Source organism: Cynocephalus volans, chromosome 1 (assembly GCF_027409185.1).
Source record: "Cynocephalus volans isolate mCynVol1 chromosome 1, mCynVol1.pri, whole genome shotgun sequence".
In the NCBI taxonomy this organism is placed as follows: Eukaryota; Metazoa; Chordata; class Mammalia; order Dermoptera; family Cynocephalidae; genus Cynocephalus; species Cynocephalus volans.
In genome coordinates this window covers 255,329,408-255,344,533 of record NC_084460.1, presented here as the reverse complement: position 1 = coordinate 255,344,533, position 15,126 = coordinate 255,329,408, and the positions used below count along the sequence as shown (strand labels likewise).

The window sequence follows — 15,126 nt, the reverse complement described above, 5'->3', positions numbered from 1 at the left end:
CAGTAGTGAAAAAGGATGATGCAGATTTCAGAAGGGCAGCCAGGACTGACTCTGGTACATGTGATTAGAACCCAAAATGCATACCTGAACTGGTGGCAACGATGCTTTTTGGTATCTCTGATATGTCAGGAGGAGTGTGGTAAGAGGTGGACTGCCTCTAAGAAGGTATTGCAGTGACATAGGTGTTTCAAGATAATGGACAATTATTATTATAGGAGGGACTGAGATATCATTTGAATAAATATAGCCTTCATGGGAAATGGCATTCTTACATTTCTTCAGAAGCGGTTGACATATTTATATTTTTCTTTCAGGGCACACCAGGAAAAGTAGGACCAACTGGTGCACCAGGAGATAAAGGTCCACCTGGACCTGTGGGACCCCCAGGCTCCAATGGTCCAGTAGGGGAACCTGGACCAGAAGTGAGTATTGCAGTAAAAATAACTCTTGTTTTCTGGGTGTCATGGGGACAAATTTTTCACTCAGAGATTGATTTAGAAAAAGCGATTGCACCTTTGACCTAAGGAAGCTTCTTAGTGATGTTATTTGAGGCACTCTACTTCCCTAGGGAGTTGGCTAAATGACATAAAGAAAAGGTAACGAGATTGGTGTCTTTGCACTGACTTTCATCTACTCTGGAGCTAAGTCTTTTAGTTGACTTAGGTTGTTGCCAAATTGTTTTGAGGGTGAAAGGACACATCCATTTATCTTTCCTCTTGTTATTATTTCATTATGTAATGGCATATTTATCAAAATTGCCAAGTTTTATAGTGATAGGATTAATATAACTATTACAGCTGTGAAAAGGGCAAAGTAGAGATCATTGTACTTAAATATCACTGTAAAGTAGCATTATGGTTGTCATGTTTCTTTAGGCTCTTTTGTGAGGAAATAGGGTTTTGAAAGGCAATTTGATAAGTTAAAGTTTGGGATATCCTGTGTTCAGAGATTTAATGAGTGAATCACCAGTCAGTGTCACATTTTCTTGAAAGAAATAATCAATGGTTTTCAGAGCAATTTTTGATTAAATAGTGAAAACATAGTTCTGGAAAATATTGAAATAAAATAGGGAGAGAAGACTATGTATTTTAAAAAAGAATTTAAATAATCTACTCAGTTTTCTGATTTCAAAACTTTAAGAATATTATTTGGATAAACTTAAGAAGTATAAGTAAGAACAACCATTCATTGATAATACAAACAAAACATAAAATGGCAAGAATGTAATTGTGTATTTATTTCAAAATAGTTGAGAATTGTTTTCTTTTTTAAAATAAGAAATAGAAATGAAGAATTTAGATTAAGTAAGAACATGTTAATTTTACAAGCAATTCAGAATAATAGAAAAGATGGCAGAAGCCATTTTTCTACTGAGATTTCCACAAATGCTAAGTTATATTTACAGAAGAGAGGTGTAAAACAGGATGTCATTTTTCTGACAATTGGAATGAGACTTTTTTCATTACTCACTTAATGAGTTTTTCAAATATTATTCTTTATAGGGTCCAGCTGGTAATGATGGTACCCCAGGACGGGATGGTGCTGTTGGAGAACGTGTAAGAGCAATTTCATTGGTTAAAAAATCTTGAGTCATGTAAATCTGAAATCTTTGTAGTTTAGTATTACACTAAAAAACTTGCATTTATTCTCATAGCTCCAATTCAGTTCTGATATTTCTGATAATAACAGCCCTTTTTGTAGGGTCATAATTTTGGTAAATCTTGTAAAAGAAATGAGATTTGAATACACAACAAAGTAAGATAGCAATTTTTACTAGAGTACAAAAGTAAATTTCTTTCATCTGTTGTACATCATACAGACTTTGGATGAAGATACATATGGAGTGTTCTAAATTTCAAATTCATTCACAAAAGTATGAAAGCTAAAATAGAGCTGTGACATCTAAATTTCTCTACTCACCCCCTAAATTGAATACTCTCTGAGGATATAAACCACGTGGCTTTCTAAACATTGTGTATTTCATAATGTGTTTTTGAATTAGACATATACTGAACTGAAAATAACCCCAATTTTATCTGAAGCTCCCCTCCCTTTTGGAGCACAGTTGTCTCAGGCTACATATCAGGCCGCTGAAGGCAAAAATCGCCCCAACCCCAAAGTCTGTTATGAGGTAATGGCTTTTCTATGCTAAGGGCTCATTATATAGCAGAATGGGCGTTGGAGCCAGACAGAACTGATTTGGAATCTCGATTCCCTAAGTAACTGGTTATGTGATCTTGAGCAAGTATTCTGAACCTCGGTTTTCAAATACTTTAAATATAATTAATATCTATAGCATTTGTATGTTAAATAACATGTTTAAAGAACCTAGTACAGGGTAGGCACTCAAAAACATCCTCAGGCTGACAAAAAGGGAAAGAAAGAGTTTTGGGCAGTCTTGGGCTTTCTTCGTCTACTGTAACCACAGGGACTGCAAATTCCCTTGGTGTCTGGGATTTTCTCTTGGTCAGTACATACTATCTAGTGTAGAAGTCTTCAAAGATTTTGCTGATGCATTCCCTGAAATAATTTAGAAAATCTATGAATCCCTATGCACATTTTAAGTTGTCATCACATATTTTTAAATCAGAAGTTTAAATAGTTGCAAAGGAGGTAATTCCTGGTAAATTCTAAATATGCCTTAAATGTATTTTTTTTCAAAACCTTGGAGTTGCCAATTTAGCTTATTCAATTCATTATGTCTGTTCTATAATGTAATTCCTAAAGTTATCCTGGTTGCCAAATTAATCCCTTAATTTTTCTAGTCAAATAATTATTTTCATATATGTTTATATAACAGTGATCTTACCTCTGACTTCTTAAAGAGACAAGTAATATTTGGAGCCATTTCATGATTGGGTCATCTGGATAAAATAGGAGCAGACTCTTGCTTTCCAAATCACTCTTAGCTTTATTCTCAAGTGGAAGTCCCTCAGTGTTTGGCTAGAGGTATTTACACCTCGGGGCCTTGCACCATGATAAAATTGCAGATGGTATGATGCCTGCTTTCCTTTCACAAAATGACAGAAGGGTAATTATTAAAGTCTAAGTGGGGAAGGATGCTCAAAAATCAGTTTTCTGAAAAAAAACACATATAAAGTTCAAACTCTGGAAGGTGCTTTTTAAAAAATTTTCCTTGTTTTCACACTCTTTGGAAAGTCTTTGTGTATTCCAAGTATACAGGCACTCCAGTTTGATGACTGCTGGTCTAGGAAACATGTTAATTTCTGGAGGTGACCACTTTTACATGCCAGTAATCTCAACTGTGGGAGCAATAGGGTGCAGACAAGGGGACTGATGAGATCTGAAATTGAGGAGAAGTAATATTATTCTTTGCAATTTGATTTACTAATTAGTAAAATACGTTTTTAAAAGGTGTATTTTTTTCTATTATGTCATACCATTGTATGACATGTATATTATTGTTTTAGAATAAATGTTAAAAGAATAATATCATGGTTATTCTTGTCAGGGGGATCGTGGAGACCCTGGGCCTGCAGGTCTGCCAGGCTCTCAGGGTGCCCCTGGGACTCCTGGTCCTGTTGGTGCTCCAGGAGATGCAGGACAAAGAGGAGATCCGGTAAGGAGGGAGTCCATTTCACACTGACAGTTATGCACATTGATATGCTGTAAGCTACACATATGCGTGCACACAACCACACGTGCATTTGGATAAGAACTCTAAACAAAGACTGTTAAACAACCGATTATGAATTAATGTATTTTTTTTTAGTTTTAAAGGAAACATTTCATTTATAATAGTTATTCAAAGATACTGATGCATTGACTTCCACCATCTAAAGATGCTGTGATTTATAGAAAATGTAAGATGTATATAAAATTATAAAGGTATGACAAATTTCAGCAATCAACTAAGATAATCTTCATTCAGTGAAGCCAATGAATAAAATTGACTATAAAAGTGTCACACAACCATACATGTGCATTTGGATAAAGACTCATTACAGCAAGTAATGTCTGATAATCTCCTAAGATAATCTTCATTTAGTGAAGCCAATGAATAAAATTCATTATAAAAGTGTCATTGCATTACAGTGAGCACATTCTCACTTACATATGGACATTGGCTTGATTTCAATTAGCCATGCAAGTATACATATATATAAGCATCCAACTACATTTTGCCATCCTATATCTATATAATATGTGCATATCTTTTTTACATACCAATTTTTGTGAAAATTTCTTCTAGGGTTCTCGGGGTCCTATAGGACCACCTGGTCGAGCTGGGAAACGTGGTTTACCTGTAAGTTCTCTGTTTTTCTGTAAAACATATGTTTTCTTCCATAAAATATACTCCTAAAGAAGTATGATTTAAGATTCATAAAAAATATCAAATTCCTCAAGCTTAAACAAAAACATTAATTTAAAATAATGAGTACATATTTGTTTCTCTTTTTTAATTGAAAAATAATTGATTAAACATATTTGTGGGGTACAGATGCTTCTATCATTTTAACACAGCTCCTCTGAATTGAACTATGAATTCTTTCAATAATCAATGAAGACTTTCAGAATCACAGTTTTTTCCCAAAATGATAAGAATAATAGTGCATTTCTGTCATAGCTGTTCTTAAAAGCACAAAGGAAAATGGATTTGAAAGCTCTTTGTAAACTTTGAAAAGTGCTATTCAATATTATGTTTTATTTTCAACTAGACTTTCCTAACGTTGCTCTGATCATTTTGCTATTTGCAATCTCTTTGAGGTTAACCATTATTATATAGTTGTCTTATTATGAATGAATTATCTTATATGGTCTAATAGGTAATGTTTCTTTCATATTCCTCATATAAATCAGTGATTATACTCATAAAGAAAAAATATATCCTTAAAATCATGACCATATTATTAAATCATATTTCTCAGCTTTGATTTGAGCTTGACTGGCAAAGATTTCATGGTTGCATGGCATGTCAAATGAATGGTTTTCCAACCAGTTACAGAAACAATGTAGTTTTTCTTTCAATGAATAAACGAATTCTAGTAAATAATTTAAATAGATGATTTCTGGTTTAGTTTATTTTCAGTTATGACACTTTGGGGTATCCCCCAAACTAAAATAATCTTTCTAACATTATTAAAATATTCAGGCTGATATTGGTATTCAAATTTACATTGCTGTACGAAGGTACTTCAAAAAGTTCATGGAAAGATTCCTATAATTTTTTAGTTCTATTTTTCCATGAACTTAATGTAGTCTCATTTTTTTATTATGAAAAGCTTTTTTACTGTCTGACAATTAGGAAATCCTAGTTTTGATAAAGAACCAAACAAAATAAAAACAAAAAACAAAAAAGGAAAAACCCTGAGAACCAGTTCATTTGATGATTCCAAAGTCAGATTAATAGGGTTCCAATTCTTTTTTAGAAAATTCTAAGTACAACAGAAACTGACCCTATAGTAGGTGATCCTATGCCACTTGTCAGTTTACTGTGAACCAGTGGATCACTGGAGCTGTTTTTATTCCTAGGTCTAATGCTATTTAGATAGGTAAATAATTCCATATAAAATACAATATTTAAAATAGCAGTAAATACAATTGTAAATTATAAAATTGTAATCAATTACAGTCTCAATAAGTAATATTCATCCATGATTCTATTTCTAGGGACCCCAAGGACCTCGTGGTGACAAAGGTGATCACGGAGACCGAGGTGACCGAGGTCAGAAGGGCCATAGAGGCTTCACTGGTCTTCAGGGTCTTCCTGGTCCTCCTGTAAGTAATTCCTTTAAGTATTATTCTGCCCTCCGTGTGAAAATATGCAGGTATCTTGACATGAATATTTATCTGTCATAAAACAGATGGATGTTTTTGTATCTTATTTTCATTTCAAAGAATATCTTGATGAATAACTACCCAGTTACTGATATAATTGCCCATATATAAGCTATAATTTTGCAGGGAAAAAATAAAGCAAAGAACTATATTTACCTTTATTCCCACAGTTGTCTTTAATATTGGTCAATTCATGTAGACATTGTGGAGACTGATGACTTTATCAAAGTAGTTTACGCTGCTGAAATCAATGACAGAACACTTTAAAAAGCTGAGAACATCACAATGCAGGACATAACTAATTTGGCAACATTCTACATTTTATTCCTACTTAGGGTCCAAATGGTGAACAAGGCAGTGCTGGAATCCCGGGACCATTTGGCCCAAGAGTAAGTAATAAAAATTAATAAGTTTCAGATGTAAATAATAATGCTGTTGGTGACATACTGCTAAAGCCTGACTATTATTTTCACAGTATTGAAGCTGGAGTTGGCTCATGTTCTCTTAAGTTGGCAGCAAACGTATGAGACAGACCATTCAGCAATTAATTTTAAGTAGACATATCCTGAAATATGACGTATTACCTCATGGGCCACATTAAACTCTCTTACCTAGAGTTTGGATATATCCATCTGTTAGTTCATTCTCTTACTTTCAATTAATTTAAATTTCCATTAAACTTCCATTCTTTGAAATGATGTAAGAGACCCACTATGATGTGGAGACAGATTTTGAAGCTGGAAATATTTTGTTTTTTAAGTAATTGTGATAATGACTCAGAAGTGGTTTGCATAAGGCTAATTTGGAAGCAAATCATAAATAATGTCAGTATTTGAAGCCTTTAGAAATTCTACATTAGTATTGATGCAGTCTCTCATATGTGATAAATATGATAAGACAATTGACCCACATATTTAGAAAAATAGAAAAAAAAATCTAGAAAAATCAATTAGAAAAAATTCTGCTAAATCTAAATATAGCGTAACCAAATCATACATAAAATTGAGAAAGGTGGTATAAAAATTACTATGATGTCATAAGATTTTGAGGTATAAGCACACAAATTTCTCTTACAAACACTTCAACTTCTGTCATCTTACTCCTAGTTAATTGAATTTCCAACTAAGTTTACAATATTTGAGATTTGATGAAATAATTACCAATAAAGTAGATTACTAGTCCACCGAAGTTTTTAACTCATACTAGTCTTTTACCATGCATGGATGATGGGAAATTCATGGGTGATGAAATCATAAATGTTATAAAATGCCAGAAGTTCATTTATTTGTTATTAAGAAAATGAATCTGAGAAATCATTGCGATAGCTTGATATGTAAAATAGTTATTTGGGTAGAGAAAGGCATTGTAAAATTTTTTTCATAGAAGTTAAAATACAGTATTTGTTTCTTTCAGGGTCCTCCAGGCCCAGTTGGTCCTTTAGGTAAAGAAGGAAACCCTGGGCCACTTGGGCCCATTGGACCTCCTGGTGTGCGGGGCAGTGTAGGAGAAGCAGGACCTGAGGTAAAGTCACAATGGTTTGAATGCAGGAAATGCTATTGGTTTCAATAGGTTGGCATATTTGTATGTTTCTGTTGCTTATAACAAAATACACTGGGTATTTCATAAAGAAAGTGGGTATTTTATAAAGGAAATGAAATTTATTGCTTACAGTTTCTGAGGTTAGGAAGTCCAAAGTCTATCTGGTGGTGGTGACAGTGTCACTTTGCGAGATGATGGAAGCAGAGAGAGCAGAAAGAGAGGCAGACTCTTCGTGCTCCCCTTTTAAAGCCCACCAAGTCATGACCACTATTTTCAATCCATTCACTATGGCATGGTCCTATAATCTAATCATCTCTTCAAGGCTCCACATTTCAGTTACCATAATAGGATTTCCCACCCTCTTAACCGTCATGGTGGGGGCCAAGTTTCTAGTACATAAAACTTGGGGGACTTAATTCAAGCTTCAGGGAGTTTTGGGAGGAAATAAGATAATCTACTACAGTTGGATTCCATCCAAGTAATGCCCGTGCAGCTTGTTGGACAAGAGAGTTGAGGGACCCTGAAAACAAACCTAGAAGTCACACAAGAGCTTGTCTCTTGAAACTATTTCAAATATCTTAATAAGGGTTGTTTAGAGTATATAAAATCAGAGTCCAAGGCTGTGACTTAATGTGATACCAATGAGAACAAATTGCAAGTTATGATTGTATTTATAGTTAAAATTTTTTAAATGTTGCTTTGCTTTAAATGGCAATATTCTAAATGTCTGTGAGATGTATCATTTCGTGAAAACTTTATGAAAATGCTCAAATAGTAGGAAATTAAAGTTTTCTCCATTGAAAATGGCATTTAGAGAGGGTTTCAATTAAAACTTTTCACAAAAAATTCCAGTAGTATTGACTTCGGGATGATATTAAGCTCTAAACTACATTAGTTAGACTCTTGCTTCTCAGGCATTTGGAAAACATCTTCATACACGTATCTTCCATGCACACGTGTACTCATGTGCATATGTATGTATGATCTTATGCCTCCCTCTGATGTTTCTTTCTCTTTGGTCTTATTTACCTTCTCCTCCTTATTTTGTCTTTTCCCCTTAATGGCAACGCCATTAAACTAAGTATTTATTATTCATAATGTGGATCAAATAGCCTAATATTTCCTACAGTCAAGAGGAATGTTTCTCACTTATTTATTGCTCTGTGAGTAGAAAACAGTAACGGATTGGAATACCTTTGATTTATGTGGCTCTTGATTGACTTTATTTTGTGGTTCAGTGGTCCTTGAGAGAAAAAGAACCCTTTCCTCTGCAATTAGCATAAAGGAAGGTATGGAATCAGGAACTTAGAGAGAGAGAAAGAAAAAAAAGAAGCATATCTAACTAGCCTTTTGAAGGTGAGGAAACATTAGCACTGAGGTTAAGGTAACTTGTCCATAGCCATGAAACAAGCAGCAGAGCCGGGATTAGAACTCCATCCTTCTGACTCCCAGGTATGTGATCTCGACATGAGATGTGGACCTTGTGCCTCTTCAGGTTGTCACCTAGTTCCTTCAAGCTGCTGAATTCTTCCCTTGGGAAGTGGAGAAGGGAATTAGCAGAGGATCCACTTTTTAGCCTCTGTCACTTTTGTCTTTATCTTCCTGTCACTCCAGCAGTTCTTATTTGGCAAAAAGTCAGAAGACCTCTTTATGTCAATAAAAAGACTAAAGGGAATGTTCTTCAATTTTGTTTAGTACAGAGGATTTTGATGTACACATTAATTAATGCTTATAAAAACTCTTCTTGTGTTCTCTTCTTTCCCCATTTGGAAGAAGAGGGAAATTCTCTTATTTCTTGTGGCTATTTCCTTGGTATTAACATGTAGCCTTATAGAACTAGCACCCTCAACTCCCCACATCCCTTGTTCAGCTTCTGTCTATAAGTACTTTCAAAACATCTTTGTCATACCTTGCCCCAAAGAGTTTGGAAATGCCTGAAAAACAGTTACACATCATTTCTCATCCTCAGAATGTCACAGCTTGGCAAGCCAGCCGCGTATAGTTATAAAATGGCATGAATCATAGATCACCCAGCATGTCAAATTGGAGTGTAGCATTGTAACTCCCTGCTCACCAAGTCCCACCAGTTTAGGAAAACAAAAACAACGTGGTAAGTGTCTTTCCAATTTCTTTTTAATTAGGGTCCTCCTGGTGAGCCTGGTCCACCTGGCCCTCCGGGTCCTCCTGGCCACCTTACAGCTGCTCTTGGGGACATCATGGGGCACTATGATGAGAGTATGCCAGATCCACTTCCAGAGTTTACTGAAGATCAGGCAGCTCCTGATGACAAAAACAAAACTGACCCTGGGGTCCACGCTACCCTGAAGTCACTCAGTAGTCAGATTGAAACCATGCGCAGTCCTGATGGCTCTAAAAAGCACCCAGCCCGGACTTGTGATGACTTAAAGCTTTGCCATTCCACAAAGCAGAGTGGTGAGTAGACAGTGGCCCATCTGAGCAAAACTGATGGTTTCTAATTGTGTCATTCTCAACTGCATTTCAGAATAGTGTATGGACTTTCTACTTAGTGATAGACACAAGGGATAAAATGGTAAATATGTTACAGACCTTATGGTCTAGTGGCGGAGATAATTACGTGAAAAATTATAGGGTAAGATAATATGTACTGTAATAAACAACATATTCTATTAATAATCCAGTTTCATCGTGGTAGATCCATTTGCATGTAGCTGTCCTAAAATATTGATAATTTGTGGAGTAAAAGCATTTTGTGGTGATAAAAATGTAGAAAATATTCACTTAAGCATGGTTAAAAGTATTTACGTGCATGACCTTTCAGAGTTTTTAATATGCTAACATGATGCTAGATCATCAAGAGTTGAATAAAATATATATTATTTCATAAATTTATTTGAATATGGAATTTCTTCCATGTAGTTTAATGTTCTATGAATCACAGTTTTGAAATCTCTGCTGGCAGGATTACTTTATAATTAAGTTCTAAGGCATTTTGGAATAAAATAGTTCGTCTGCCCTTGTTGCATGCACCATGCTTAAAGTTTGTCTTATTCTATCATTTTGATTAATCCAATAAGAATTGGAGAAAGAGAGATCCTAGGCCATAGGAATGAGCTATGAAATACTAGGAGTTTCAGTTAACTTGGGCATGACATTGACAGAGATAGCTAAAATTGCTATCTTTGAAGATTAGGCAATTTTATTCTCAACCTGTACTTTGCATCTTACCACTCTCCTTTTATTTCTTTTAAAATATATTTTTAATATATTATATATAAACACCCATATGTATGTATACACACACACATATATGCACAAATACATATTTGTATATTTATTTGACTATATGTCTAGTACCATTAACTCATTTATGTGCTTTATTCATAGTTTTGATAATATATTATTTTATTACATTCCAATTACAATTTGCTTTAAAATATTGGTTTTATAAATTTAATGGGAACATATTAATTTGGCCAAATCCACTTACTCACTTTAGGTGATCTCTTTTTTGGTATTGTTTTCTCATCTATGACATGGGGATAATGATATTTCCTTCACATGAGTGTTTTGAGCCTTAAGTACATGGTCTGGCAAAGTGTGTTAGAACAGTGATTAGCACATAGAAAGGCCCCAAATGTGGAACAATTACTTTTTCCTTAAGGGATACTCTATCTTAAAAGATCGTTAATCAAATTCATATTTTCAAACCTTCTGTTAGTTCTTTTGGAGACTCATACTCATGTTTGAGATTCTCTTTATTTAGCAAATATTTTCTTTTTGGAAAATAGGTGAATACTGGATCGATCCTAACCAGGGATCTGCTGAAGATGCAATCAAAGTTCACTGCAATATGGAAACAGGAGAAACGTGTATTTCAGCAAACCCATCCAGTGTACCACGGAAAACTTGGTGGGCCAGCAAATCTCCTGACCATAAGCCTGTTTGGTATGGTCTTGATATGAATAGAGGATTTCAGGTAATTTGATATGTTTACTTAAACTTGTATTTTTTACTTTTCATTATTAATTGCATTTTTGTGTTTATTTAGGACTATGCTGTTAGTTTTGACCAGGCTTATTTTACCATATTTATTTAGAAGTAATATATGAGAGTACTTCAAACAGTTTATGGAAAAATAGGATTAAAAGATAATACAAATCTTTCCATGAGCTTTTTGAAGTACCCTTGTATAGTCATGCATCACTGAATAACTTGGATACTTTCTAGAAATGCGTTGTTAAGCCAAGTTCCTTGTTGTGCAAACATCATAGGATGTACTCACGGAAACCTAGACGTTACAACCTACTGCAAACCTAGGTTGTATAGTATAACCTGTTGCTACTATGTGAGTAATGTGTTGCTCTACCACGGCTATGATGTCACTAGGCCATAGGAATTTTTCAGCTCCATTATAATCTTGTGGGACCATTGTCTCAAAGGCAATCTGTTTTTGACCATGAAACTTTGTTATGTAGAGCATGATTATATTCTCATTAGTTACAATTGCAATATCATTGCATGAACAAAGTTTTGCTATAAGTTAACATAAATTTTGAGCTATAATTTTTCCATTGATGGAATGTAGAAAAGTAATTATTTTTAAAATTAGTTCCTCTAATGTATGAGGCACTTGTTGTGGAGTATACTTGAAGGGATCTTTCCACAGTTGAAAGAATTATAATGCTTAGCTTTAGGAGACCCAGGTGACTCACAGCTTGATCTCGTACTGACTTTGGGCCCTTATGAAGTCACTAAACTTTCTGGAGCCCCTGTTTTGCCAGTTTAAAGTGAGGGTGATAATATTTATCCCATAGTCTTTGTATGGATGTAAAGTGCTTAGTGTGGTGTCTAATATATGGTAAGTGATAAATAAACATCAGATAATTACCATAGTAAAAATTTTAATAATTGATTCATTTTGTAAACTTTGTAGTATTATTTAAACTTAAGGCATTTTTGTAATTATATGAATTCTATTAATATTTTTCTGAGTCCCAGTCTACCCTATGATTCTGTCATGGTCCAGTGTTTAGGGTCTCATCTGACCTTGCCACTTTCAACTGCAATATGACTATTTCATTCCAGATCTCTTTATGGCAGCCTAACTCTGAAATTTGCTTCTCACCTCTGCTCCTGACCTTTCCCCAGAACTCATGTTCAGAGTAAAAACAATATGAAAACAGTATGAGTGTGTGAAAGATATGCTAGAATTTACCATTATTTAATGAGAAAGAAATTTTAAAATTTAAATATAAACATTTGAACTATAACCTAGCAAATAAATATTATATAAAAATGTCAAATGCGAGCATTAAAAATGAAGTTCAAAGTAGAAGATGAATAGGAAATAGTCTGTGGGAATTTACTTGCATTATTTTTGTTAGCTAATGGAAAAGTTTTAATGCATATTGTGGACAAGTATATAACAGCTGGGGAAAATATTTTACACCAATAGTTAATTCCTAATTCTTATTATAATTAGCAATAAAATAAGTTATTTTTGATACAGATTTAAAAATATTTAAAAATATTTAATTAAAGCAGATTTACAAATACTTAAGCTTTCTCTGATGAATTAAAAATTATTGTTGGTTTTATCACCTCTTGTTTGGGGTAGTAAGGACAGATGTTGTTATTTGTGAATAGTCATAGAAATTTTAAGATATTTTTATATGTGTGGGTAGAATAGCTTATTATATGACAAGAATTTAAGTAATACTCTTCAAAATTGATTGATCTGCAATCAATTTGTAGCTATCTATCTATATATGTAAGGCACTATGAAACCCCTCAGTACTGCATATAAAAAAGACCCTTTTTGTTCTTCTAGTTTGCTTATGGAGACTACCAGTCGGCTAACACAGCCATTACTCAGATGACCTTCTTGCGCCTTTTATCGAAAGAAGCCTCTCAGAACATTACTTACATCTGCAAAAACAGTGTAGGATACATGGATGATCAAGCTAAGAACCTCAGGAAAGCTGTGGTTCTCAAAGGGGCAAATGACTTAGAAATCAAAGCAGAGGGAAATGTTAGATTCAGATATACAGTTCTACAAGACACTTGCTCTGTAAGTACCTTTTGATCTACGTTGAACTAGTTGAAGAGAAAAAATATTTTTGTTAAAAATACTGTCATGACACCAGGAATAGGAGCAAATTTACCTTGTAAATAAGCACAGTAGCAGTTCGTTTATAGTTTTCTTTAGGGTAAACTTGAATATGTGTTAGCACATAAAGCATGGTAGAGGTTTTAATACCCAATAGTAAGAAAGGATCAGATCCCTAAGATCTGATTCAGCTCTTCTGCAAACTGTCTTGGCTCTTCTGCAAGTTATATAACATTAGATTTCAGTTCCATGCTTCAAATTTCTTGATTCTAAAATGTATTATCAATCTAAGATACCTTAAATTTTTTACTGATTTGTGTGTCTCCCCACTTGCATGTTTGGATATAAAGCAAGGGAAATATTGAACAATGAATTATAGTTTCATTTGTGAAAAGCAAAAAAAGGTTTTATACTTTATGTTGCCAGTGACCGTATGGGAAGCTGCAAAAGAACAAAGGGAATTTATTTACTTAATGCATGAAAGAAATACCTACCACAAGTAGTGGTAGGTATGCTAGTACCTCACTTTACCTTATCAGTAGTCTTACTTTTAAGTAGTGCTCTAATAACCATTGCTCTTACATTTTAAAGGTGGGCTGGGGGCGGCGGGTGGGGGTTGTTTTCTAACATCCTCGGAAACATTTTTATATACTATTAACCCATTGCACCATTTAATTCCAGAAGCGAAGTGGAAATGTGGGCAAGACTGTCTTTGAATATAGAACACAGAATGTGGCACGCTTGCCCATCATAGATCTTGCCCCTGTGGATGTTGGCGGCACAGACCAGGAATTTGGTGTAGAAATTGGGCCAGTTTGTTTTGTGTAAAGTAAGCCAAGATACATCGACCATGAGCACCACCATCAGTGACCACCACCGTTCACAAGAACTTTGTTTGAAGTTGATCCTGAGACTCTTGAAGTTACGGCTGATCCTGCATCAGCCCTGTATATATGGTCTTGAGTGCCTGGCCTCCTTCTCCTTCAGAATATTTATTTTACTTATGATCCTCAAGTTTTAATTGATTTAAAATATTTTTCAATACAGCAGTTTAGGGTGAAGATGACCAATGACAATGACCACCTTTTAAAAAAAGTAAACTGATAAATAAATAAATAAATCTCCGTTTTCTTCAATTTATTTCAGTGTAATGAAAAAGTTGCTTAGTATTTATGAGAAAATTCTTCTTCCTGGCGGGTAGCTTAAAGAGTGGGGTATGGAACACCACAACGCGTGTTTATCTTGCTTGGCTGCAGTTTGAAAAAGAGAAAGTATTACCCTTTTGTCCCCTCTCATTCCCAGATTATCAATTAAAAATGAAATCAAAATGTTTAACTTTGTGATTGAAACCCATGTGCATGTCTTGACATTGCATATTATTAAGACTTTTTAAAGAAAATCTTTTAAAAATGCCAGTTTCTCACTGTCTTAAGTGCAATTTTAAAATAATATATATCCAATGGAATTTCAGGAGAAAAAAGTGAAATTACTTCAATCTCTTAAATCGTTGTAAAGGGTGATAAGTTTAGACTTCTTTCTCATTCCAATTTAAAGGTATCTTTTCCCTCTCGACTCAATCTATCATTACAGATAGAAGTTACATGAGTATACCATTGAATACATTTATACCTTCTTATTTAAGAAGACATGGAATGCAAAATACTTTACACATACAACTTGATAAACACATGTCCAGG

The 15,126-nt window shown here is 34.3% G+C and overlaps 1 protein-coding gene across 1 annotated transcript in view; it reads left to right on the top strand.

Moving 5' to 3' along the window:
- COL5A2 (collagen type V alpha 2 chain) overlaps positions 1-14,553 on the top strand; it is a gene marked incomplete at its 5' end in the record, with an annotated part of 141,469 nt that extends 126,916 nt beyond the window's left edge. Inside the window, 11 exons of the mRNA XM_063086042.1 lie at positions 315-422; positions 1,503-1,556; positions 3,473-3,580; positions 4,214-4,267; positions 5,632-5,739; positions 6,135-6,188; positions 7,213-7,320; positions 9,480-9,771; positions 11,109-11,296; positions 13,151-13,390; positions 14,111-14,553. Coding sequence (XP_062942112.1) covers positions 315-422; positions 1,503-1,556; positions 3,473-3,580; positions 4,214-4,267; positions 5,632-5,739; positions 6,135-6,188; positions 7,213-7,320; positions 9,480-9,771; positions 11,109-11,296; positions 13,151-13,390; positions 14,111-14,257 — 1,461 coding nt within the window. The remainder of the gene's footprint in view (positions 1-314; positions 423-1,502; positions 1,557-3,472; positions 3,581-4,213; positions 4,268-5,631; positions 5,740-6,134; positions 6,189-7,212; positions 7,321-9,479; positions 9,772-11,108; positions 11,297-13,150; positions 13,391-14,110) is intronic.
- Between the last annotated feature and the right edge of the window lie 573 nt (positions 14,554-15,126).